Source organism: Brienomyrus brachyistius, chromosome 9 (genome assembly GCF_023856365.1).
Source record: "Brienomyrus brachyistius isolate T26 chromosome 9, BBRACH_0.4, whole genome shotgun sequence".
Classification (NCBI taxonomy): Eukaryota; Metazoa; Chordata; class Actinopteri; order Osteoglossiformes; family Mormyridae; genus Brienomyrus; species Brienomyrus brachyistius.
Window position 1 is genome coordinate 24,469,730 of NC_064541.1, and position 24,220 is coordinate 24,493,949.

General features: G+C 40.1%; 1 protein-coding gene across 1 annotated transcript; it reads right to left on the reverse strand.

Moving 5' to 3' along the window:
• Positions 1-3,068: 3,068 nt before the first annotated feature.
• LOC125748548 (prolactin regulatory element-binding protein-like) lies at positions 3,069-15,459 on the reverse strand. Its single transcript, XM_049024832.1, has 10 exons — positions 15,300-15,459; positions 7,971-8,138; positions 7,377-7,572; positions 7,040-7,269; positions 6,647-6,727; positions 5,511-5,635; positions 4,887-5,060; positions 4,723-4,795; positions 4,476-4,635; positions 3,069-4,013 (listed from the first exon to the last, which is right to left on the reverse strand). The coding sequence occupies exons 2-10, from the start codon at positions 8,103-8,105 to the stop codon at positions 3,919-3,921; spliced, it is 1,269 nt and encodes a 422-aa protein (XP_048880789.1). The 5' UTR covers positions 8,106-8,138; positions 15,300-15,459; the 3' UTR covers positions 3,069-3,918.
• Between the last annotated feature and the right edge of the window lie 8,761 nt (positions 15,460-24,220).

Here is a 24,220-nt window from a genome sequence, read left to right on the forward strand (position 1 = left end):
AGCAATACAGGGACTTAAAATGAGTATTCAAATTCAGAGATTGATCAAATGTAACCAGCACCCAGGATTCAGATACAAGTTTGAGAAGTTATTTGTCATCCATATGCTAATTTCAGTGAGGGATTCAACCAAGACAAATAGCTCATATAGGTTTTGGGGTGGGTCAGCGTGGTGGTGCAGTGGTTAGCACTGTTGCCTCACACCTCTGGGACCCAAGTTCGAATCTCCGCCTGGGTCATGTCTGTGGAGTTTGCATGTTAGTTGCAAAATAGGTGAGGAGCACATCGTTTATAAAATCCACATAACCCAATGCAGGAGTGTTGAGGACAACTGCATATTATTGCAACTGAAGTTTTCTGATAAGATTATTGCAAAATTGCCTGCAAGGACAGAACGTTGGTTTGCACCTTCATTCATGGCCTTGCACCTTGGCATAATAACCTACTGGAAAAAATAATAAACAAAGGTGACTCTGGAAGGCATGGTAGCTCAGTTGGTCGCACCGAAGTTTCACACCAACCAGGTAGGGGTTTTTAATTCCACCCCTTCTTCTCCTAACTGCTGTGGAGATTCCTCTAGTTACAAAATAAGAATCACGTACCTTTTTGATTTAGAAGTAACAATTACAATAACAACCAGTTATATTAGATTACAGGCCAATTAACAATATATGTAAGTTATGAAAGGGGATCAGGCAATCAGGCTTTGTGATATTCAATGTGAGTTTTCAAAGAGGCCAAATTGCAGGTGTACTGGTCACAAAAAGTGAAAAATCAAATTCAAATGCAAATTTTATTTGTCACATGCATCATCATACATAGTATAACCTGCAGTGAAATGCTTATTACAACTGCTCCAATGAAATATTGCTAGAAAAAACTGCATAAAAAGAAATGAAAGATTAGATATAGTACTATCTATATTATATACAGCGATACACAAAATATATATCTGCTATGTACATATATATTGCACTATAGAAAAACAATGAACATGGAAGAACAATGGGGTGGCTTAGGAGTATGGAGTGCATAATATAATATAATATATAATATAGCCTACAATGTTATGCATTGGGGGGGGGGGGGGGGGAAGAGTGATGATGTCACTCTGTCACCGTCATTTTCTCGCATCCTGGGTATTGTCCTGATTCAGACACTGAATAGCTTGAAGGAACAAGCTTCTCCTCATTCTCTCTGTGTTGGCCTTTAGGGAACGAAATCGCTTCCCTGACCTCAGCAGGGAGAAGAGTCCATTGTTCGGGTGGCTGGGGTCTTTCATGATCTTTCTGGCTTTTGTTCGGCACCATTTGGTGTAGACAGACTCTCTCTGGAGAGTGCGCCTATCCTCTTCCCAAACCTTGTGTCAGGAGACTTTCAATGGTGCAGGAGTAGGAATTCCTTAGCATCCTCAGGCAGAAATCTCTGAGGCACCTCAGATGGAATAGACGTTGACGGGCCTTCTTAGACAGGGAGCTGGCGTGGTGAGACCATGACAAGTCCTGTGTGATGTGGACACTCGGGTATCGGAAACTGTCCACTCTCTCCACTGGGGTCCTGTTGATGAAGAGGGGATTGTAGTTCCTCACCTGCTTTGTGCAGTAGTCTACAATCAGCTCCTTTGTCTTGCTGGCGTTAAGATTGTTCTCGTGGCACCAGCTCTACAGGTTACTGACCTCTTGCAGGTAGGCCTTCTCATTGCTATTAGACATTAGGCCTATTACTGCAGTATCATCAGCAAACTTGATGATGGTGGTGGAGTCCGATGAGACTATGCAGTCATACGTGTACAGAGAGTACAGTAGGGGGCTCAGAATACAACCCTGGGGGCCCCAGTACTAAGGATAATTGGAGTGGAGACATGTTTTCCTACCCTTTCTGTTTGTGATCTGTCCGTAAGGAAGTTGACAATCCACTGACACAATAATCTTTTAATAAGTCAAGTGAAACAGTCAGGCCACATCTGCCAACAAAAATTACATCTAAATAGGAACAGCAGTCGCAGTTAAAAGGTCACATACAGGAACTGATGGATATTTAACTTGCAAAACACCAGAAAAAAATTGGTTTAGAACTGAATGAGCAACTCTGTGCATTCATGAGCTTCACCAAGCTCTAGCCTACGGCAGGACTGCTGCTAAGAACCCACCTGTATCCAACACTGATGCACAGAGCTGCTGCATAGAGTGCTAAGCTTGGACTGGAAATAGAGGGAAAAAAGGGACACGATCTGATGTCAATCTTATTTCCTAATAACCCCATCTAAATATTACAGGAGGACCTAAAGTACATTTCCTTGTCCCTTTTTCCAAATAAAGGGAGCCTTTTATTCTTCAACAGACCAGTATCCCGCTGCACAGTCACTCAAGGCTTGTATCAAAGCATTCCAAAATGGATTCACACTTTAATGGGAAAGACCTCCGAGGCGGGAGAGCACAGATAAACCTGATTTTATTAAAATCTAAATAACTATTTTAAAACATGCTATTGAAAGTTCTATTGTTAAACATGCTATTGGAATAGTTTTTGGACTTTCTAAACTCAAGATGTGACATTTGAGCTCTCTGATTGGAGATAATAGCAGCATGATCTAAGACTTAGAGAAAAAAATGTTTTGTAAAAATGCCAAAGGATTTTAAAGGTTTAATTTTGGTTAATGAGATGTTTAAAGGTTTTCCAAAAATATAAATATATTAGAAAATCATATGAGCATAATTGTTGTGTTCGGGTTAAATGTTTTCCACTGGAAAATAAATCTATATTCTAAATTCTTCCCTTCTAATCAAAATGTTTAAGACTCCAAATATTCAGTAGCTTAATATATTATTTTGTGGTACTATACTACAGTATCTCTATTCCATTCCCATGTGCATTATTTGCAACATAATCATATAACAATTAGAACCAATCCAAAAGTCCTAAAAAAATGCCATTAAAAGGTCAATAAAATACAAACATTTCACAGTTCAATTGAAGTATGAATTTGTAGAAATTCCCAACTGGTTCATTCACAAAATGTTGTCTTTCTTCTACAGAAACTGAAAGGTACATGGCAGTAGAGTCATTCCATTCATTTCTGAAGTTTTATAGGATGCTCATGTGTGGCATTCAAACATTTACATTTTATATATTCAGCAGCTGCTTTTGTCCAAAGCAACACAGAAGCGAGGTGACACAATCTATTAGCTTTTTAGCTCAGTGGCAGACAGTGGTGCAAAATGTCATGCAACAAAATGATGGGATTTTGCTGGTATGTCTCATTAATGATACCGTATGTTTATATTTCATATTTATGAATTCTGAATTTAGATCATACAATACTAAGGAAAAGCCGGTGTCCATGCTACAAATGCAAGCTTTAAAATAAGTTTGCTTTAATACATTAAGAGCACTTGGTGTGTGACCCAGGAAACACCCAGGGAGAACACTACAGCATCAAAGCACAGAGGAGACACAGTCAAAATAAAATGTATAATACTTTCAATTACAAACCCCAGACAAACATACTGCACATTTTTTTAAACAAACACACCTGTGATATATGCAACATCAGTTTGGGGGGGGGGGGGGAAGGTTAAGCACAAGTATAGAAAAGAGGAAAGATTGCTCTCCAGCTCATCTATGGGACATCTGTACAAGAAAGCAGATGTGAACTTGCTCTAGGTCTCTCCAGCACCACCCTCTGGTGACCCTGCTCACTGTCTCCATTGGGCTCACTGCTTAACAGCAATCGCTTATAATTCTAGTGGTGAACAAAGACCTGTATCAAAAAGTGAGAATCCTGCTATTTCTATAACTACCTTCCATTATTCTGATTTATAGGATTACTTTAAATAATTGCATGTTGTTGCTCAAGCATCATCCATGAAGAGGCAGCATCCTTGGGTCCTGGATGCACTGGATGTGGAGCCCACTCAGGCTAAATGAACCCTGGGAAGACCTGCTGCAGGAGGAAGACCACAGCCACGATGAGGAGGCCACACAGTAGCAGCACCAGCCATATAGGAAAGGACCCTGGTAAGAAGGGCAAGACAAGGAAGCCTTATTCACGTTACTTGTTTTTTGTAATCCATCCCCAGCCCGCAGGATTTCAAAAATTATATAAAGAAGCTTGAAACTTGACTTGAAACAGAAGTTCTGTTGAAAATTACTACTGGATATTTACTATATTGCCCAAAAGCAAACACTTAAGAAATAAAGATTTCTAATAAATGTAAATATACTTATTTCTTTACACAATGGAAGAGATATAACTAATCTTAATTCAGCGTTTCCAGAAGTAAAAATTTGTATAATAATAATTTGCATTTCATAACAGTCATTCATAATACCAACCATTTTTGTCATTCAATATATATTGTCCATATCCCTTAACAATGCTATTGTAGGACTATAAAATTACTGCATTACCCTGTCATAGGGATATTATGCCGTACACCTGTAAAACTTCCACTACTTATTTAAATATACACTTACTGCGATTTGGAATGATGTGCATCTGACAGCGGCTGTCTACCGCCACACTTAGCATAGCTACTTCATTGTCTCCCAGGAAATTCTTGCCCTGCACCACTTCTGGGAGGAAGGCTAAGTCCGTCACCACGATACCGTGAGCTTCCTGTACGTAATACAGCCTCTGCCGGGGACACAAAAAAGGGAAGTCATAAGTCACTGCACGTGTGTGGATGGAACTACGTTTGTGTGCAACTGTGACTGTAACTACCTGTAGTGAGAAAGCAATAAATATGGCCACTGATCCGGTTACTGTCCCCAAACCCAGGAATGTCCCAGAGTCACTAAAACAGAAAAAACAGAGCTGCTATAGTGCAGTAGAATCAGAATCAAAGCCGAAAATTTGAGAAACACAAAATGATACCACATTCTTACCTAATCTCAAGACAGGAGATGACTTCTTTACCACAAGGTTTAGTGAGGAGGGGCAAAAAGTTTTGCCCGTCCCATTTGGTGATATAGCAAGTGGGGGGTTTGCGATCTCTTTTGTGGGGCACCTGAACAGTGTAGAGTCTAAGAACACCTGGCAGGTCCTCTACCTTTCCAAACCTAAGTGGGGGAAAAACAAACAAAAATGCTTTATTTACCTTTTGCACAAGTACAGGTACATAGGAATGCTTATTTTTGCCAACCCCATTTTGCTTTGCATAGCTTGAGGGTAATAGTGTAAGGTCACCCAACATGCAGCACTCCTGGAGCTGAGAGTTAAGGGACTTGTTTAAGAGCCCACAGACATGTGACTGTTCTGCTGACGCCAGAGCGCGAACCAGGGATTTCCTGATCACAAGCACAGAGGCACACAGCCCACTAAGCCACTTACCGCCCCCTGAGCGGCTCACCTCCCCAAAACAGACAGAGAAAATACACAGGCACTTATTCACAAATAAAGTAATTTATTTGACAAAATGGGAAATACTAACAAACAGCAGGCAATAAAATATCTGTTTAATGCCACAGTGTGGAAACAGCACACAGTACCGTGGTAGGCAAGGCGGGTACCTGCAGGCCTGGTAGCGATACGTCTTTTCAGCGATGTGAGGCAGGCTGTCTTGCCAGCGCAGACCCATGGCCAGCTGGTCATCACTCCAGACACAGCATGCAAAATCACGCCCCACTGTCACAACCTGTTTCAGACGCACACAGACAGAAAAGCTTTACTGTACCACTGAAAGTGGAGTGTGAAAAGGTTAGGAGAGCAGGGGGCTGTCCTGGGAACATTACTGCTGCTCGATCTATGGCTATATTGAGGACAGACTTTCTGTATGTTAAATAAATGCATATGAAAACAAACATGAAGGATGAAGGAACAGAGGTAGTGATACAGAACATCTACACATGCTTTAAAATTTAGGATTTTTATCCGATTTATGCATTTTTTGCAACCCCACAACAGCCTTCCAGATGATCCTCAAAACTCATATCTCTATTAAACGAAAACCACATTAGCTTGTTTAATGTCAATATAAAACATCATTCTACAGATTCTGCAGCCACATGAAAGGGTTTGTAGTTTTATGGAACAAAACTATTTGGCAATGGCGTGAGAAGAGGAAAGAAAGCTACCAAATACAGAAATTCTTGGAGGAAAAAGATTAATATCAGCTGCTCTCTGCCTAGATACATGAAATTAAAAAGTACAACACTGATGTGACCTATACGGAGCCTCAGCCTGATTGAATTTTAAAGTGCAAGTTCCACTGTCTCGCTGAAATTCAACTGAGCTTACAGAAGGAATGGGCAATTGTTCAAAGATGTAGGCGTTGGATGTGGGTGGAAAATGTTGATGTTGGCGGTATTTCAAGTTAAAGGTTCTTCCAAAAATTTAGAGGTGTGTTTAGTTTTACTTTTCATTTTTAATTAAAACATTACCTTCTCCACCTGGATTTTGTATATATAAAGGAGAAATCAAATGACTGAGTTACTGTCATTTAGAGTTATCGGCATTAACATTTTAAAGTATTTCTTAATGTCTGCATGAATTACAAGTGCATAAGGTTTGTGATGCATAGACCGCAAAATGCACAAATACTTAATATTTAAGAGTTCTTATGATGTCCATTGTTATATGTCAACATATTATCTGTAACATACACGTTTCAATTAAAATCACTCCTGAAACACAGTTCAATTCCTACCTTTTTGTCTGAACTAATGTCTAAATCTTGAATCTCTCCTTCATGAGCTTTGAAATCCAGTTTCTTCTTCAAAGAAGGATACTAGGATAGAAAGGCGGTTATAAGAGCAGGTCTTTCAGTTCATCCATGATCAAGTGAACTTTTGGCCCAGTAGAGGACTAAACATAGGTCTGTCACCTAAAGTTCACTGAATATTTTTCTTGCCAGCATAGCTGCACTCTCAGAAAACAGAAGACAGAAAAGGTAGAGCAGAGAAGAAGCAGAAATAAAATGGAACCATCAAGAAAACCGCAGCGATGGAGGGAGTGAAAAGGTGGAACAATGAGACATCACTGAAAGGGGATCAGAAAATGCTGATAGACAGACAGCCTGAGCAATGCCGTCCCACCTCACCTCCCATACACGGACGTGGCCATCGGCACCCCCAGTCAGCAGGAGGTTGCACTCCGGGCTGAACCTGACACATTTCTGTAGTGCATCAGTGGGGCTCAGGTCAGAGCACACCTCACCCAGCACCTCCACCTTCACTTGGGAACTCTCATTCCTGGTCTCCAGTCTACTGCCTCCCCCAATGCCCCGATGACCATCTCGCCGCCTGGGGCCATCAATATCACCACTAGCACCTGTAGACAACAGCACTGGCCAGCTGATCATGGAGCTTATAGAAGAATACAAATTACTAAAGACAGTTAAAACAAAGACTAAGAAGCAGACTGCTTTGGCTTCTTACCCCGCTTGGTGTTATCCTTGCGAAGCTCCTTGGGTGAGAGCTGCTGAAAGCGCATCAGGCAGCAGCAACCATCCTGTCCAGCAGCCATAACATTGCCTCCAACAGCCATGTTCATGGTGGCACGTGTTTCTGTGTCATGGGAGTGCAGCAATGTGGCACTATGCTTCCCCTCAACCAGCTGCAGGCTGAGAAAGTGCTGCAGAACAGTCCCATCGGTCAACTTCCAACTGAGCACACTAAGTATACTTTACCATAATTTACCATTTTCATTTTGATTAGTTTCCATCACTTTTCCAATTATGCAAGTTACACTTATTAGCCTATAGTTCGATTACTTCTATCCCCTTTTTTGAATATGGGCGTTATATTAGTATTCTTCCAATCAGAAGGCACCACATCAGCAGATAAGGATTTGTGAAATAGTAAAGTTAAAGGTGGGCAAATAATATCCATTATCTCTTTCAAAACTATAGTTAAGATGCCATTACGGCCTTGCAATTTATTTATTGTGAGCTTAACCAGGCTTTGTAGCACATTAGCTTCAGTTACACATATTTTAGTCATAGACGCGGGATTAGTACAAAGAGCACTAACCACTCCATTCTTAATACCGGTCTTAGAGGCGCCACCCCCACCAGCTGTAACAATCAATCCCGTTTCTTGATGAAAATGAACCGTGTACAGGGGGAAGGGGGCTCTGTACAAGTCTCCAATCTTCCGTCGACTCATGGCTGCCTTTGCTGTGGTGCCTGAAACCCACGTCTAAAAAAAACAAAAAAAAAAACATTAAAAACAAATTTATCATCCTCAATTTAATGTTACAATTTAACCGAATAAAAACACAGACATATAGACCCTCCAATTCGTGTTCTTTAAATTTCAGTTTCTACTAAGAAATACATTCTTTCAACTAGTGTTTTAAACCATATAAAAAAAAAACTGGACAGGTCAATCATGAAAAGTAAACTTCAACTAGGAATATTTTTTAAGTCAGTCCTATGCTGTGGGATACACATTAGAGTTAAACTTTTCAGTCATCACGCATCATTGTGTCTACAACATCTATATCTATTAAACATAGTCAGGAATTTTGTAGCACAGGTGTTCTTTACTGAAAATTTTCAGACCACATTTTTTTTCTATCTTAACTGTATTACAGATAAATGCTTTAGTAATAAATATACAATTTACAAAAAGAACAATATGATTGTTCTGTATATTAAAGAGCAACACTGAGGTAAACCATCTCTTCTAGTCGCTCCCCCAATGCCTCGGTATGCCAAGCATCACAATATTAAAAAGATCTCCATACTAACGGAAATTTAATAAACATGAATAGACAACACTAGTTTTGCCTATTGAGGTGGTCCATCATCCAGAACAGCGCCTGTGTGTTTCCCTTTCAGGTGCTCATGCGTAAATCATGCGTACCATCGAAACTTTGCAGTGTAAAATCACCTTTTTGTTTAGTGATACAGTGGAACCCGCTTATAGTGATCACAGTTATATGAATCAAAAAACTTGGGACAGAATCATTCATATACAAATACTGTTTGAATAAATTGCTTATAGTAATCAAGCAGTACACTACCATCCATCCATCCATCCATCCGTTTTCCAAACCGCTTATCCTACTGGATCGCAGGGGGTCCGGAGCCTATCCTAGGAGCTATGGGCACGAGGCAGGGAACAACCCAGGATGGGGGGCCAGCCCATCGCAGGGCACACTCACGCACCATTCACTCACACATGCACACCAATGGACAATTTAGCAACTCCAATTAGCCTCAGCATGTTTTTGACAACATGGGGAACATGCAAACTCCACACAGATGTAACCCAGGCGGAGACTTGAACCAGGGTCCTAGAGATGTGAGGCAATAGTGCTAACCACTGCGCCACCATGCCGCCCCAGCAGTACACTTAAAGTGTTCATTTTGGGTCTTTTTATACATGACAACATACAGAACATTTTTTTAACTATGGTAATTCTTTCTTTTTTTTTTTGCTTTACTTTGATAAGCCTACTTTCCCTTGCAGTAACCTGTCTGTTTCTGGCTAGCTACCTGAAGCTCATGCTGAGTGCATAGAAAACATGACGGGGAAAAAAGTTATTTTCCCTCAATGACAAATATAGACTCATCAAAGCTTATGATAAACTGCCAAAAACAAGCCACTGAAATGCAACGGTGAAACTACAATAAGCCATATTTTATGTACAATATTGTACTTTAGCAGACAGAGGCGACAAATGAAAATGATGAGGCAGACTGACATGAAGGTGTTCTTCATGTTACTCCTTAAAGAATCCCTACAACAAGCAACAATAACACAAAAGCCATGAATGACAGGGAAACACGGGGACATTACACTGTAAAGCACACATGGTGGGTAATTACACAATGGCTTAGATACGCACGGATCAGGCAAGAACCGAGTACAACCACAGTTAAAGGCATACGCAACAACTGGACACACAGCACAAGAAGTACCTACACTAAAAAAAACAAACAGGAGCTATATACAAGCCATACACAGGGCTATATACATATGCTCATGAGGCATGCCAGGACATGCAGATGCCGCAGGTATAACAGTATGATAGTGTATTGGAATTATACATAGTTCAGTAATTTAATTTATACAATACTGTAATTCGAAAACTGTTCGAAACAGCTGTACTATATTTTTAAAGTCAATAAAATTCTAGAAATAGCAATGCTGTCCATTTTAATACCTTATATTCATGTAATAAATATACAAATGTCAATTAGATGGCAATCTGCCTGAGACATAAAGGAAAAGGGAAAAAAATCAGTTATAATGATCAACCATTTATATTTCACCGAGACAGATGTGATCACTATAGCGGATTCCACTGTAATTAAGTACTCCCATAGAAAGGTAATGATATTAAAGGAAAAAACATTTCTTATAATGAACTGAAGCATTTTGTAAATCATGAAGGTAATTTCATTAAAATTATAACAATGCGTTGATTTAAAATATTGATGTCAATGTATTTTCAACGTTGTCGTCATCAACTACGTCAACTAATGGCAGCAGCCCTAATCCATATTCGTAAAAATTTTCCAATACCAAGGACTGATACCATTTAATTGCAACTTTATTTTAAAACGCAAAGCCATGACATTTTGCCTTTCTTTTGCTGCCCAATTGGATTTTGGCATCTAGCAAGAGATTCGTCAACCAGAAACATTTGGGAAGGATAAATTAAAAGAACATCAGTATTGGCAAATTGGCGAGTATATGCAGAGGATGTCAGCAGTTTGGACATTTTTTAAGATAAGGTATAAGGATAGAAGTAAAGCAGACTAAGTTCTGTTCTGCTAAAGTATCAAGAAGAGGAAGGGACAACACAACCACTTTGATCAAACATTTAAAGACACACCATAGTGCAGAGTACACGGAGTTTGCTGATGTTAGCAAAGATCGCAACAACAAACTTCAGAGCAAATTCTGGAGAAGTGAGAGAAAATGTCTAGAGAAAACCCACGAGCCGTAAAAATAACAAAGGTTCTTACTCACTACATTGTTCTCGATTGCCCAGTCATTGTTGTTTGTTGATAATGTAGGATTTTGTCGCCTTCTTGGCATACTGGAGCCAAGTTACCAGATTCCCAGTCACCACTACGTCACAGATGCTGTTTTACCAAAGATTTTCGATGTTGTTAAAATGTACACTAGCAGCGTGCTAAATGATGTTTCAGCCTTCAGCTTCATAAGTGATATGTGGTGTACGCCTGATGTCTCTCCTCAGTTTAACCACACAGTGGATTGATGAGGATTTTATTTACTTTAATGCCTGCTGCAGCAAGTCACACTACAAGCAAAGCCATTCAAGTGCTTACACAGCAGCCAAGCTATAGCAGACGCATGAGACGATATACTTCAGACCTGGGGCATTCCAAAATCTTCTGTCTACGTTGTGTTCTGAGACAATGCAAAAAATATGATAAAGGCCATGAATAATGCAGGACTCCTTAGCCTGCCCTGTGCCGCTTACATGCTCCAACTGGTAGTTTATGATGGCCTATTGTCACAGAAATGTTGTTCATATATTTGCAATTGGGTGGAAAACAGTCAGAGATTTTAAGCAGTTTACCTTAACCTACTCCCGCCTCAAAGACATTCAGGTACAACTTAATCAGCCCATAAAAAGATTACAGCAAGATGTGCAAATGCACTGCAACAGTACGTTTCACCTGATAGAGTTGCTGCTCAAGCAGAAATGGGCTCTCGGCACATTCAGGTCCGAGTATGAACTCACTGACCATCTCACTGTTCACTGGTGGACACTACTTGTGGAAGAAGAAAACGCTAGTCGTTTTGGCTCCATTTCGGGAGTTAACCAGAAAAGTGAGCTCTTCTGACGCTATTACAGCAGAGGTGATTCTTGCAGTCACTGTGCTGCAGAGATTTTTATTCAAAGAAACACATGAGGACCATGGCATCAAAATCCATGAAGGGAACCTTAGCAGCAGCTGTTAAGAAACATTTTTCTTATGTTTAATAAAAAACCTGCTCTACAGCAACTCTTCTCGATCCCAGGTAAAATGAACGTGTGTGTGTGAGAGAGAGAGAAATGAAAACAAAACATGTCATTATGGCCTGCTAAAAAGTTTTAGTATTAGACTTAGATACAATCCATTAATATAATGGAAAATGCGGTTATTTTTTTATAAGGCTGATCATTTAGGCAAACGTGCATTTTCAGCAGCTAAAATGCTTTTATCCGCTTCTGTTGTAAGTGTAAAATTAGTTTTTTCTCTGCCAGAGATGGTGATGCGCAAACTGCTGAGGTTGTATGTAGAAGAGGCAGACATGCAGGAGGATCAGGATGAACCATATGCCAAAAAACCATGCAGGGTCCAGGCCAGCAGCAGTCTAGGCAGTGTGTATGATGAAATAGCAGATGAGCAAGCATTGACATCACTGAACAGAGCTGCAGTAGGTCCTGTTGCACAGCAGAGACCACAATTTCTTGAGAAACCAATCCACTGCACTACTGGGCGGTTAACAAATTGCAATTCCCCACTGTGGCACAAATGTTGCGCAGGTACCTCTCAGCACCATGCTGTAGTGTTGACAGCGGAAGCCTATTCAGCCCAGTGTCATATATTGTGAATGAAAACAGAAACAGGTCATACTGAGATGACTATTCTTCAAAAAGAACCTAGCTCTTACTTTTCCAAAAATGTTTAGTTCTTAGAAACAGTAATATTATATGCTAAATGAAATGGTTTTATTGACATTTTAATGAAAATGTGGAGACAGTACCTGCATGGAAACTTTGTTTACACAATGTTTTGTTTATTATTAAAGAGAGAAGGAGAGGAGTGAAAAGGTCCCAGTGATAGTAAAATAAGTGGGCTGGGATTATGTACCGTGGCCCTAACTAAATATCATTTCATGCCATAGTGACACATTAATGAATGTTCTTTGAATTATAATTTCAATTGAAAAGGAGGACTCTTGTACCTCAGAGACCTTGTTTACACAAAGTTTTGTTTATATTTGGTTAGAAATAGCCTCAGGTTATGCATTTTATTTGATACTCATGTTAACATATTAGGCTGTCACAAGCAAGTCTGGAAAAAAATACTGTCTTTCAGTTCATTGCAATGCGATGGTATAGCAGTAAAAGTTTAACATATCAACTATTAAGTTTAATTTACGGGTCCATTGGTAATGCCCCGTGAAAACTGTAAATGAACTGATGGGGTCCAGACAAAATCTCATTTGAGTATTGGTTTGGTTATGCCTGGTTAGGTCATTATTATTTTCAATGGCATAAATGCTACCTTAAGTACTCAAATGGCTACTCAGTATCAGCAAGGGCTGAAGAAACTGGTATCGGTGCAACCCTAACCATCGGTATTGGTCAAAATTCCCATATCAGTTCACCACTACCATATTGTTTTTCCTTAAAATATGCTGACATTTGATGAAGATGGCCATTACTAGGTGCTTGCATCTTGCCCTCTTCAAAGTAGTGTTGTCAGCTACTTCGAATGGAAAGTCACTAAAGTCTACTTGAAAAGTCCCTAAATGTCGAAATGTTCCTAGATGATTAGCCTATTGATAACGTCATTGCATCATACTCGCCTAGTGTCAATGTCAGCCCTTTATATCTGTTTGCCTCTCTTCTACTCTCTGTGCTCCGATATAATGTATTTTCATACAGTGAAATTCCCAATAATGCTGTTCATTTGTATGTTTTCCTACTTCTGTTATCAGACAACAGAAAGGGTATGAAAAAGTGACTGAAATGCAGCCCATTTACAATGCAAGTTAACCAGCAATCAATTTCAAGCTGCTGCTCTGCACTGCTAAAATTCTGATTTTATAACTGCAACGCCATCTGACAAAATCATTGCACATATAATTTAATGACAACAGATGTGGTGCGATTTTGATTATTTTTACATGTAAATCGATCACTCACAGAGAAAGTTAGAAGCAACAGAATATCTTTTACATTTTTTTTTCTCATGGTGCACAACCTACATACGCGATCAGCCACTCTTTGAATTTAGGGATTGACTCCCATTGTGTTCTATACTTTTGAGAGTACATTTTAGTGTGACATGTTAGCTATCTTTTAAACGTGTGTGTAGTGTCCATGGCAGTGTGCATTTTTATTTATATTTCTATTATGAGTACAGGTTTAATGAAGATTAAAATGTATGTGTTTGAATAAAGTACAATGTACAGACTTGTCAAAATAAATTCTCTTAATTTAGAGAGTTCCGAAATGGAAATTAACCATCCTTGTGTGATAGTGGGTGATTAAACACTGATCTCATGGTAATGGTCAAAAGGGTCAAATTTAAATAAAAAAAAACGAGGCGCAAACAATACAGATTACTGAATACTTGGCAGCACTGCTGGCACATGTACAACTCATTCACGTCTGTTTCAGCTGCCAGTTGGACTGATTGTGCAGCCCCCACCACTCACTGAACAAAGTAGATGCAGAGGATGGTGTCGCTCTCTGTCGCGGGACAGTACTGGTGACTCTTGTATGGAAAGCAGTAAGGTTCGTCTACAAAGTTGTCAGATTTGTCACTGGTCACTTTTTTGGAAAGAAAAAAAAAAACAACAAAAAAGCTGCTAAAGGGTGAAGTCGCTAAGTTGGCAACACTGCTTCAAAGTTTATGAAAATGCGACGACTCGACACAACACACTAACCAACGTATTTACGTAATAGATTACGTCGATGCGTCATTCCAGCACTATTTCAGGCTACGGTTGTATTTGTCTAGAGCAAAATAGACTATTTGTAATGCATGATGTCACAAAGCACAAATCACACACCTTCTGCCCTACAGTTAATTCAAAATCCAGAATTCTAACCATAAGCAGAAAATACAAGTACATTACACTTAACAGCACTCCCATTATGTTCAAAAGTTCATAATTCTACTTATGAATCACTGAAAAGTTAGATCTTTGTTTATCGAAAATGTGTTGTGCTTTGGTGCTGATATGCTCGTCATAGCATTCTGCAAAGGATGGTATTAGGTAGTTTCACGTTTAGTCGTGGTTAAATGCTTAGCAGTCTTACCGGGAAATATATATATGCAATAAATAGTTCCCACAATACCTGAAGTGTAAGTACTCGTCGTGCAGCGTGTAGCAAATTAGACAGTGAGTAGAAATAGCATTTATTACTTTACTTTTAAGTTGACAATATGTTCGACTGATGATTTACAGGCGAATATTTGTGCCGTTTCCCCTGCAATAACAGTGCTGCTACAGCTTAATAGCTGAGTATTGCAGTTTGTAAATCTGCGGCCAGTTAGCTGCAAAGAGTTAGCAATTTCACATGGACAGTTTATGTCATTGTTTTGAAACGGAGCGACAGCTCTAACAAAGAGCAAGCAAATCCGCACTCACGACGTCTGCTGTCCAGTCAGGTCCGACTCCTATTTGCGTGGCAATTCAGTGTAAAACTGCAAATCTTTCCATTATGAACTGTCACCAAGTGGACAAAACGAAGGCACCAGGCTCACTTCCGCGATTACACGTCAGCGTTCCCGGTACGCGATGACGCAATGAGGCCGAAACGTAGCGGAACGTCAGCCACGGTCCAATGCATGCTGCATGCTTAATTAGATTTGGGAGGGAGCGCATAAGACATGCCCATCATCCCACCCCCCTTCCGGCGAAGTCCATGGATATCATTATATTCATTATATTACACACGAGAAATATTGTGTTTCCCCATTTCCTGTCCCTGGAAGTGTGCATTTGGCATAGAGACTCGAAGTTGACGTTCTAATCGACATTTAGTAGTGTTAAACCGTTACTTAGGATCAGCTCAGATCAAGTCCTAGTCCGTTTGGTGCCCTGGGCGTCCCCCCCCCCCCCAACACACACACACACAAAACATATTAAGGATTGTACATTTTATTGTTTTCAATTGTACATTTTAAACTGTTGTCAGAACCATACTGAATTTCACCAGATAAACAAAATGAATAACTCATGGGTTTCGGTTTTAGGAACATTTTTAATGACTGAACTCCATACAACAACTGACAAAAGAACTAAACCCTTATAGTGCATTTATGTACATATTTGTTTTGCTTTTTAAAAGAAAACACTTTCTTAAATAAATGAAAATTATGTAAAATAAAATTACTGGAAAAAGGTATACATATATCTTAAACTAAGGCATAAATTAAAATGGCCTTTATGTTCTTGTACATTTATAGGAGGCATAAAAAAATGTTCTGACAGGATTGTATCTCCTGGATGAGATAGGAATGCTGTGCTCATGTTCGTGTGTGTAAGTGAATGTGAGTGAGAGTGTGTGTGTAAGCCTTTAAAGGAGCATATGTGGCGGTTGGATAATTCATTGTGTCAGAGGTTCACTGGCCCAAGGCTGTTGGGGGAGGGGGGGTAATTTTTATGTTATATTTATAATATATCATTTACATTATTATAATTATGTAATATTATTCATATTAATCTAAATCTGCAGAATAATATTACTAAAGCCTTGAAATGGATCTAGTTGAGTACACCCCATGCTCCCCTTTAGACTCACCCCTGCATGCTGTAGGTATCACTGCAACAAAGTGTGACGGCTGCTGTCAGCCCGCTGCAAGTTGCCAAATTTAAATATCGCGTCAAACTAAGCTAACAGTTTATCTGCATACAAGCAGCTTCTATTTTAACTTGTATAGCTTTACTGTAGCTTTGCTGCTATGGAAGACAATATAATGGCAGGTATGGGAGCAGCTGCAAACATCGCTTTTCTTCACCTTTCAGCTTGTTGAACAGCTGATTTGGTTAAGGACTCTCGCCAGCTCTTTACCAGTGAAGGTTCAGTAGCGATTACAAGCACTGCTGCTGTTTTCCTTCACTCCTCCTGAGTTCACCATCTCTGTAATGGAACCGTGTCTTTGTTGTTAATGTATAGACAGGCTCCAGTTTATGTTAATAAACTACGACGAATAAACTAATAGACTACGACTACGGAGTTCAACTTCTTTTAGAAAATTGCTATTTGATGGAGAAAACAATGTTCCTGTGTGTCCCCTTAGTACAAAATTTCTGATTGCGAGAGACTGAATGATAGCAGAGCACAAGTCAGCGCCGCTCTCCATCTTATTTTCTCAGCCTGCAGAAGTGCCATCTCTTGTTTGTTAATTGTTTCACCTTTTTTAATCCTCACTACCAGTTCTTTCCATGCTTTCATGGAGCTATGGTGTTCAGGACTATTGAAAACAGCTTGCAGCGGAAGCAAAAAAGGCTGTTGTTTTTCTCAGAATATACTAGCCAGCTTTTAGTCATCCTTTCACCGCTAACTAGTGTTTTCTTAAAATACTGGTGGTGGCAACTTCTTCCATCACCCTCATTTCTAGGACAAAGAAAGTCAGGTGCTACCTTACTTGGTCCTTTGCAAATCAGCTGTATTCGAATGCTGTCAGTGATATCGGAAGGCCAGTTTGCAGGGTCCGTAGGCAGGGGGTTCAGCTCCAGGCATTTCTATGAGCATACATTTGCATTAGTATACACAAGTTATTTGGAATACACAGCATTCATAGTGGTCTTTGCAAAATATTATACAACACACACACACACTCAGGTTACACATAATCACACCTGAAGTGGCTGCTATTGGCTCTTCATCCTCAGGATCAGACATTTGTGGAGACACATATGTGGCTGAGGAGGGGGACGGCTCCTCATCTTGGGTAGTGACAGTGGCAGAAGGTGCTCCAAAATATTTCAGGAGTGCCCCTGAATAGAAACCCAATATAAAAATCTGATACATGCACGCATGATTTCCATAATTAAAACAAACATATAAATTTGCCCAATTTATCAAATATTCAGAATTATATGTATAACAAGCCTTTTATTGAATAGGCTATCACAATATCAGTGTTTGGAAGTGACGCATTACTCCGCAATTACAGTAAGATAACTTTCCTAAATAATGTAGCCAAATAGTGTAAGGGATTTTTTTTTTCTAAGTCAGCTAGACTACAACTGAATACTTTCACCTGGTTTTAGCGTAGCATAGTATGCAAACGGCTAACAAACAGCCATTATAATTCGTCATACGTTGAGAATAGGAGACAAATCAACAATATACCTCTTCCAATTAATGGCTAATTAATATTATGCCGAACACGGTCCAAAAGATTCAATAATCATCAGTGTCTACTGTCTGTCTACTGTTTACTATCATAGCCAAATGGCTAACAAACGTAAACAGAAGTTTTCCCAATCGTTACTAATTAATGTTATCTTGTTTCAGGATACATGTCATGCATAATACCTGCCATTATCTTATTCTTTTCTCTTTTTTCTAAACTGAGCACCTGGTGGCTTTGACCTTTTCTTGTCCATCTTATATCGGTGTTAATTTTGCACTCCAGTATCAACACCCATCCCCCAACCCGGGAATCACCACAACGTAAACTAATAGGCCTACACCTTAGTGCACAGATTCGGTTTGTATAGGGTTTTTTTTCTGTGATTTCGCACAATCCAAGAAAAATTAGTTGTGACATAATGGGCTTGGATTGACAATATTATGAATGAATTGTGCCTTATTTGGAAGCACCCCTGCCCCCTCCCCTTTCGACAGGTTGTGTGTGAGACTTCAGCACAGCAGCAGCAGCAAGCAGCTGCACTGATGGCCCTCGTGCTCACTTCCCGCATATATGGGTGTGATAGAATTTAGAAAACACATCGGTGCAAATTATAAGTATATATCATAATGTCTGGTGCTTTTGTGTTTGTTTGTTTGTTTGTTCTTATTTTGTTTTATTTTGTGAGCTGGTTATTAGATGCCCTGCCAGCCAGAGAATTCCCCGCTGCCCCTTCCCTCTCCTCTCCTCTCCTCTCCTCTCCTCTCCTCTCCTCTCCTCTCCTCCCCGTGCGGCAAGCAGCAAGTAGCAGGCGCACCTCGCAAATGGAGGGCGCCCCTTACTCCCCACAAATGGGCAATAGAAAACCCAAAAATGCGCTGGCATGATGTTGGGGCAGCATGGGCGCACAAAAAAAAATAATATATATATATTTTTTTTGCCGATACCCACGATGCCGCCCTGGGCAACGGCCCATGTCGCCCATATCAAAAACCACCACTGCTTAGGATAAAGAGAACAGCATAGTAGGAAAATGAGTCCCATCTGTAATCTGGGCCTGAGAAGCACTTAACCACTTTTTAACTTGATGAATAACGGTTAGTCTGAGCATTAATAAATCACCATCTCATAACTGGTTAGTCTTCAGATTATTGATGAAAAGCACAAAATTACACACTCCTTCCTTTTGTGCTTCTAGAATAACTACTGAATCATAAACAGAAGCAGACTATTTTACAGCCTTGTTTTGCAGGAAGGACCTGCAGAATTTGCCTGATGTCTAGAGTTTTGAATAAGCAGTGAATAGGGGTGCAGGGTTGCCAGCTTTCATGCGCCTGGCGTGACACTCATGCTTTCAAACTCTCATTCTCAGGCAAGAAATCTTATGGCAAATCTGTTTTATTCCTTTATAAACATACAATTAGCTGCATCAAAAGCACTGGGGTAGTCTGCAGACCCTATAGACTATTTACAATGTAATAGCCTAGTTTCATACTAGTGGGACATTGTGCATTGTGTCTTTACCACACACTGCAGGTTTCTCAGCAGGGCCATAGCCAGGTCTTTTCTATCTTTAGAAGATTACAGTAGCATATTTAGTAATGCTAAAATATGTATTAAATTCCCCAGTCTCACCAAAGAGTGCAGAATGGACTTGTGCACATAAGAAATCTAAGGACGAGAACTCATATAGCCTGTACAGTGTATTGCACAACGCATTACTGTTTTATTCTTCAGGAACAGTTGCACTTATCAACTCCAAAGGCATTTTTAACTAACTACAGTCAACTTCAGTAGTCTCGCATGAGCGGTGCACTGCTGTCTTGTAACCATGTAGGATCATGCACTATATTTAAACACTTAGATATGGTTGGGAATAATGCATTAACAATGTCACTAATATTGTAATTAGTACCAGTACTAAATGATTGTGGTGACATACAGCTTTCAAAAATGCAGTACCGTTGTAATTTTTTAGTACCAGTATCTTATGCAATACTAATTCCAACCCCTTAAGATTTAAGGTTTAAAAATTACATTAGATAACACTGACATTTCAACTGTTATCAACTCACCTGATTTTACAATGGTTAGCTAGAAGCGTTATCCTCGTGGCATTCGTTTTGACAGATGGTTCTTAGCTAGCCGGCTGTCACTGTGCAATGCCATAAAATTCTTCCACTGCTGCTGCACTCTGCTTCAGTGGGTGGTCTCTTGTTAAAAATAGACTATCAGAGCCAAACACTTTCCTTTTATATTCAATATTGTTATATACAGATAGTCCACATACATCATTCCATGCACCATATTCATTTATACACTGTGTGTCTGCCCTCCTGTTGTGTTATGTGCACTATTTGTGGTTTGTGTTTGCACTCATGTACCTATCTGCACTTTACCCCTGTAATTGTGTACATGCAGGCCCCCTGTGTGTCTTTTGTTGCACTATGGTCCTGGAGAAGCAATGTCTCGTATGGATGGCATGACCATAAAGTCCACTTGACTTGATTTGACTAGTACCTAGGTAGGCCAATGACTGTAAAGGTCTAGGCAATCAGTGGGGTTACTTTTTATGAAACGGTGTGCAGCCATGTCACTTTCCTTTGAATAGCTGCAGCAAAAGAGGGGCGCCAAGCTTTAACCATGGGGGCATTAATAGTTGTGACCAGTGACTGGAAATGACCAAGAAGTCTATTGTACTGTCTGTAAGAAGTTGTTTGGGCGGCGCACGAAGGATTTTAATGCCAGGAAATCCCATATGCTGTAAACCAGCCACAAAATGGCCATGAAGAGTTAACAGTGGGACCACATTTATCAAACTTTGTGTAAATTTCATCATCGAAGAATTGACGATGAAAGCACTTTACTGAAAGCACTCTGGATTTGTGTTGTGTGCATGTGAATATGCAGCATCGTGAGGGAGGGTGCACAGGCAGCATATCATTTGGTAAGTCAAAACAATGCCCATTATCTGTAAGAGACATTCCAAAAACTGTGACCTGCTATAGCGTTTTGAGTGTATGAGTCTCATTTAAGTCTCATTTAGCACTGCCTATCCCCCAGAAATGTATGATTGACAAGACTCACCCCCCCAACCCCCTCAGCCCCTGGCTACAGCCATGCTCCCAGTCACCTCACACCACATCAGGAACTGGTACATTCCTTTAAGACAGCTGTTCACAAGGTATTTCTTTCACTCATCCACTCATCCCTGCTTTTCGCTGGTACTTGTGACTAGTGACATGGTATATTGCAACAGCAATAAAGGGTTTGAATCAAATCAAATCAACTGCCCCGTTATGACTGTTTTGGACATTGTTGGTAGTGTTTATTGTTGATTATTAGAGGTGTAATTTACTATTGCCATCAGGGAGCTGGGGGGGGGGATTTTGTGTACATGATTTTGTTATAATGTGGGTTTTTTGATACAGTTGCATTATTCCTTAGAGTATTTGAACATTAAAGGTTTTCAATAATAGGATATTTTGGAATTACATAAATGAAAATATAGCTTCAATATGGGTGCACTCTACCAAAAAAAATGTAAACTCTGATTGTGAATTTTGAAGTCTTGGTCTTGTTTTGGTCTTGATTAAAAGTTTTGATCTCGTCTTGGTCTTAACTAAGTCTTGGATGAATCTTGATCTTGTCTTCATCGCGAAACAAATGGTCTTGAACACATCACTGGTCTCATTTTTTTTTCTTGTTTTCCAGCCTCATAATAGCTTCTTTGACTTTCATTGGCACAGCTCTTCTTCATTAACCCTGTGTGGAACCAGCTATTTCGCGTTTCCTGCCTTCAGTCTTGTGTATTTAGTTTGTATTCAAGTCTGTTTCCTCAGTCCTGTCATTGAAGTGTCTCGCTGTTGGTATCTGTTTTTGTCAATAAACCCTCAGTCCGAATTCTCCGTTTCCCCGATCCTTGATTCCTCGCTCCCTGCCTGTTCGTCCAGCACGCGACGTCACAACAACAGAATAGAATAGTGTCATTGTACAGTGAAATTTGGTATACTGTACCACTCAAGTGACAATGCAAAAGAAAAAAAAAACATAAAAATATGAAGTATATGGAAAAATTATAAATATGCCAGCCATATGTTGAGAATTTCACAAAGATAAAAAGGACTGGATAAGGAGCAAAGTGCCAGGAGTCATAATCATGAGGTAAAATGGTAACAAGTCAGCAGTAAGAACAGGTGAGAGAAATTGATAGTAGAAACTCTTATGACTTAATCTTATTGAATAGTCCCTAATCACAAAGTGAGTATGATCATTAATAAATGCTGAAATAATTCTACTCTAGCTTTGGTTAATTTCTTCTTTTGTATTCCCTCTTCCCCTCCTTGGCCTTTTGCTTCATACAGCCCACTGTCACTCCTACAGGGGTGGGGCAGCACAGCGGCTAGCAATCATCTCATTTACACCATAAAACTTAAAGTAAGAACAGCCAAACTGCAATTGTGAAGTACTGTAGCCATGCTAATGCTACTAAGCAATTCTTTGTCTCGTGTCTTCCTCGCCTGCCCTGCCTACCTCTCCATGGCCTGCCATCTCGCCCGCCCTGTTTCCCTGGTCGTCTCTGCCTTCCTGCCTGTTCTTGCCTGCCCTTGCCTACCCTGCCTATTTTCCCTGCCGTCCCATCCTGGCTGCCTCCTCCGTTCCATCCCTTCATCTCCTTGTCCTGTCTCTCTCTGTAGGACTGATCTGTCCGGCTTTGAACCCCCCCGCATCTGACCAGACTACCCGTCTGGATTTCCCCTTCGGCTTTCGTTGCTTTTGGCCGTGTCCAAATGATGTTGTCATAATGATGTTGTCAACAGGTGATGTTGTCATGCTCATTGTATCACTGTCACCTAACCAGGGAAGCCTGTTCCTGCCCACGTTCTAATAATCACTGCTAGATCTTATTTTGGACCATGCTCCTTCCAGTCAGGTTTTCCTGATGAGTCTCAAACATTTAGTGTTTTGGGCACATCTGCCACACTTGAGATTTTTTCCTTACTGGCAGTTTAAATGTTTCCCTTGCAATTTTTTCTTGCCTGCCTAGTTTACTTCTGATTTCGTTTTCACCACTAAACTCTGAATTATGCCTTGTCCTCTGATAGCCTGTCTCTCATCGCCTGACCACCTCTTGTCCCCCACCTGTCCCACTACAATGTATGCATTTATAATAAAACATCAGTATCTTCTTTTACCATGCAATGCATTACACATTCATGGAAAAATGTTAAAGAGAAAGCTCTGGCTGAAAAACAAATGTAATTAACCATAAAGAATTTCCAAAATCTTACTTGGAAGATACTGCAAAGATATGGCAGGAAGTCACATCTGCACATTAGCCAGAGAACACTATCCCTCCTGTGGTAAAATGTGGTGGTGGCAGCATTAGCTTGTGGGGATGTTTTTCAGAACCAGGGATTATTAATCTGATCTGGACTGACGGGAAGATGAATGGTGACCAGCACAGACAGATCCTGGGGGAAAACCCCACTACCCTGTTCCAGAAAGCTTAAACCAGGAAAGGGGCTTATCTTTCAACAGGACAATGACCTAAAAGCACACTGCAATCAAGAAAACCGATGTCCAAGTGCTCCAGTCAATATTTTTGTATTAACCTCACTGAACATCTTTGGCGAGACCTAAAAATCACTATCTGCTTGTAACTTGGTAAGTAACTTGGTATAACTTGGTACTAATTTTTGCAAATAGGAATGGAATTTCTCCACATTGTTCAAAACTAATGGAAACTTATCCTAAAACACTACTGGCTGTAAAAGCTGCATGAGGTGCTGATTGAGTGGGTGAATACTTACAAATTGTTGACATTTCAGTTTTTGGATTTGATTTTGGAGCAGTTTAGAATTTTTTCTTTTAAAAAGCAGCACAAAAAGCTATGCTTGTCAAAGTGGGAAGTAAGGCTAGTGGTGACTTTTCCTGCATGAGCCCTTCCTGTTAATGCAGCCATTGTTCAGTGCAGGACCAATCGGAGCATGTTGGTGGCTCCTAGCATGAAAGGGAAATGTCTCCTCCCACAGTACAAAGGCATAAGGCTTCATGTTTGTAAGTTCCTCTTTGTTTATCCCCTATGAATGGACTGGCATCCTGTGTTTGCTATATCCTGCCCTCTGTTCACAGTAGTTGCATTAGTTAAGCCTTTTCTGAAAACAAAGCCACAGTAAAACTATTTTAGTGAAATCCTGATGCTAA

Bases quoted from the DNA above. Each gene is read 5' to 3' on its own strand.
- LOC125748548 (XM_049024832.1), bottom strand. From the start codon at position 8,105: ATGAGTCGACGGAAGATTGGAGACTTGTACAGAGCCCCCTTCCCCCTG. The intron at 7,573-7,970 runs GTTAGTGCTCTT...ACTGTTCTGCAG, and splicing joins CCGGTATTAAGAATGGAGTG to CACTTTCTCAGCCTGCAGCT. The intron at 7,270-7,376 runs GTAAGAAGCCAA...TGTTGTCTACAG, and splicing joins CAAGGATAACACCAAGCGGG to GTGCTAGTGGTGATATTGAT.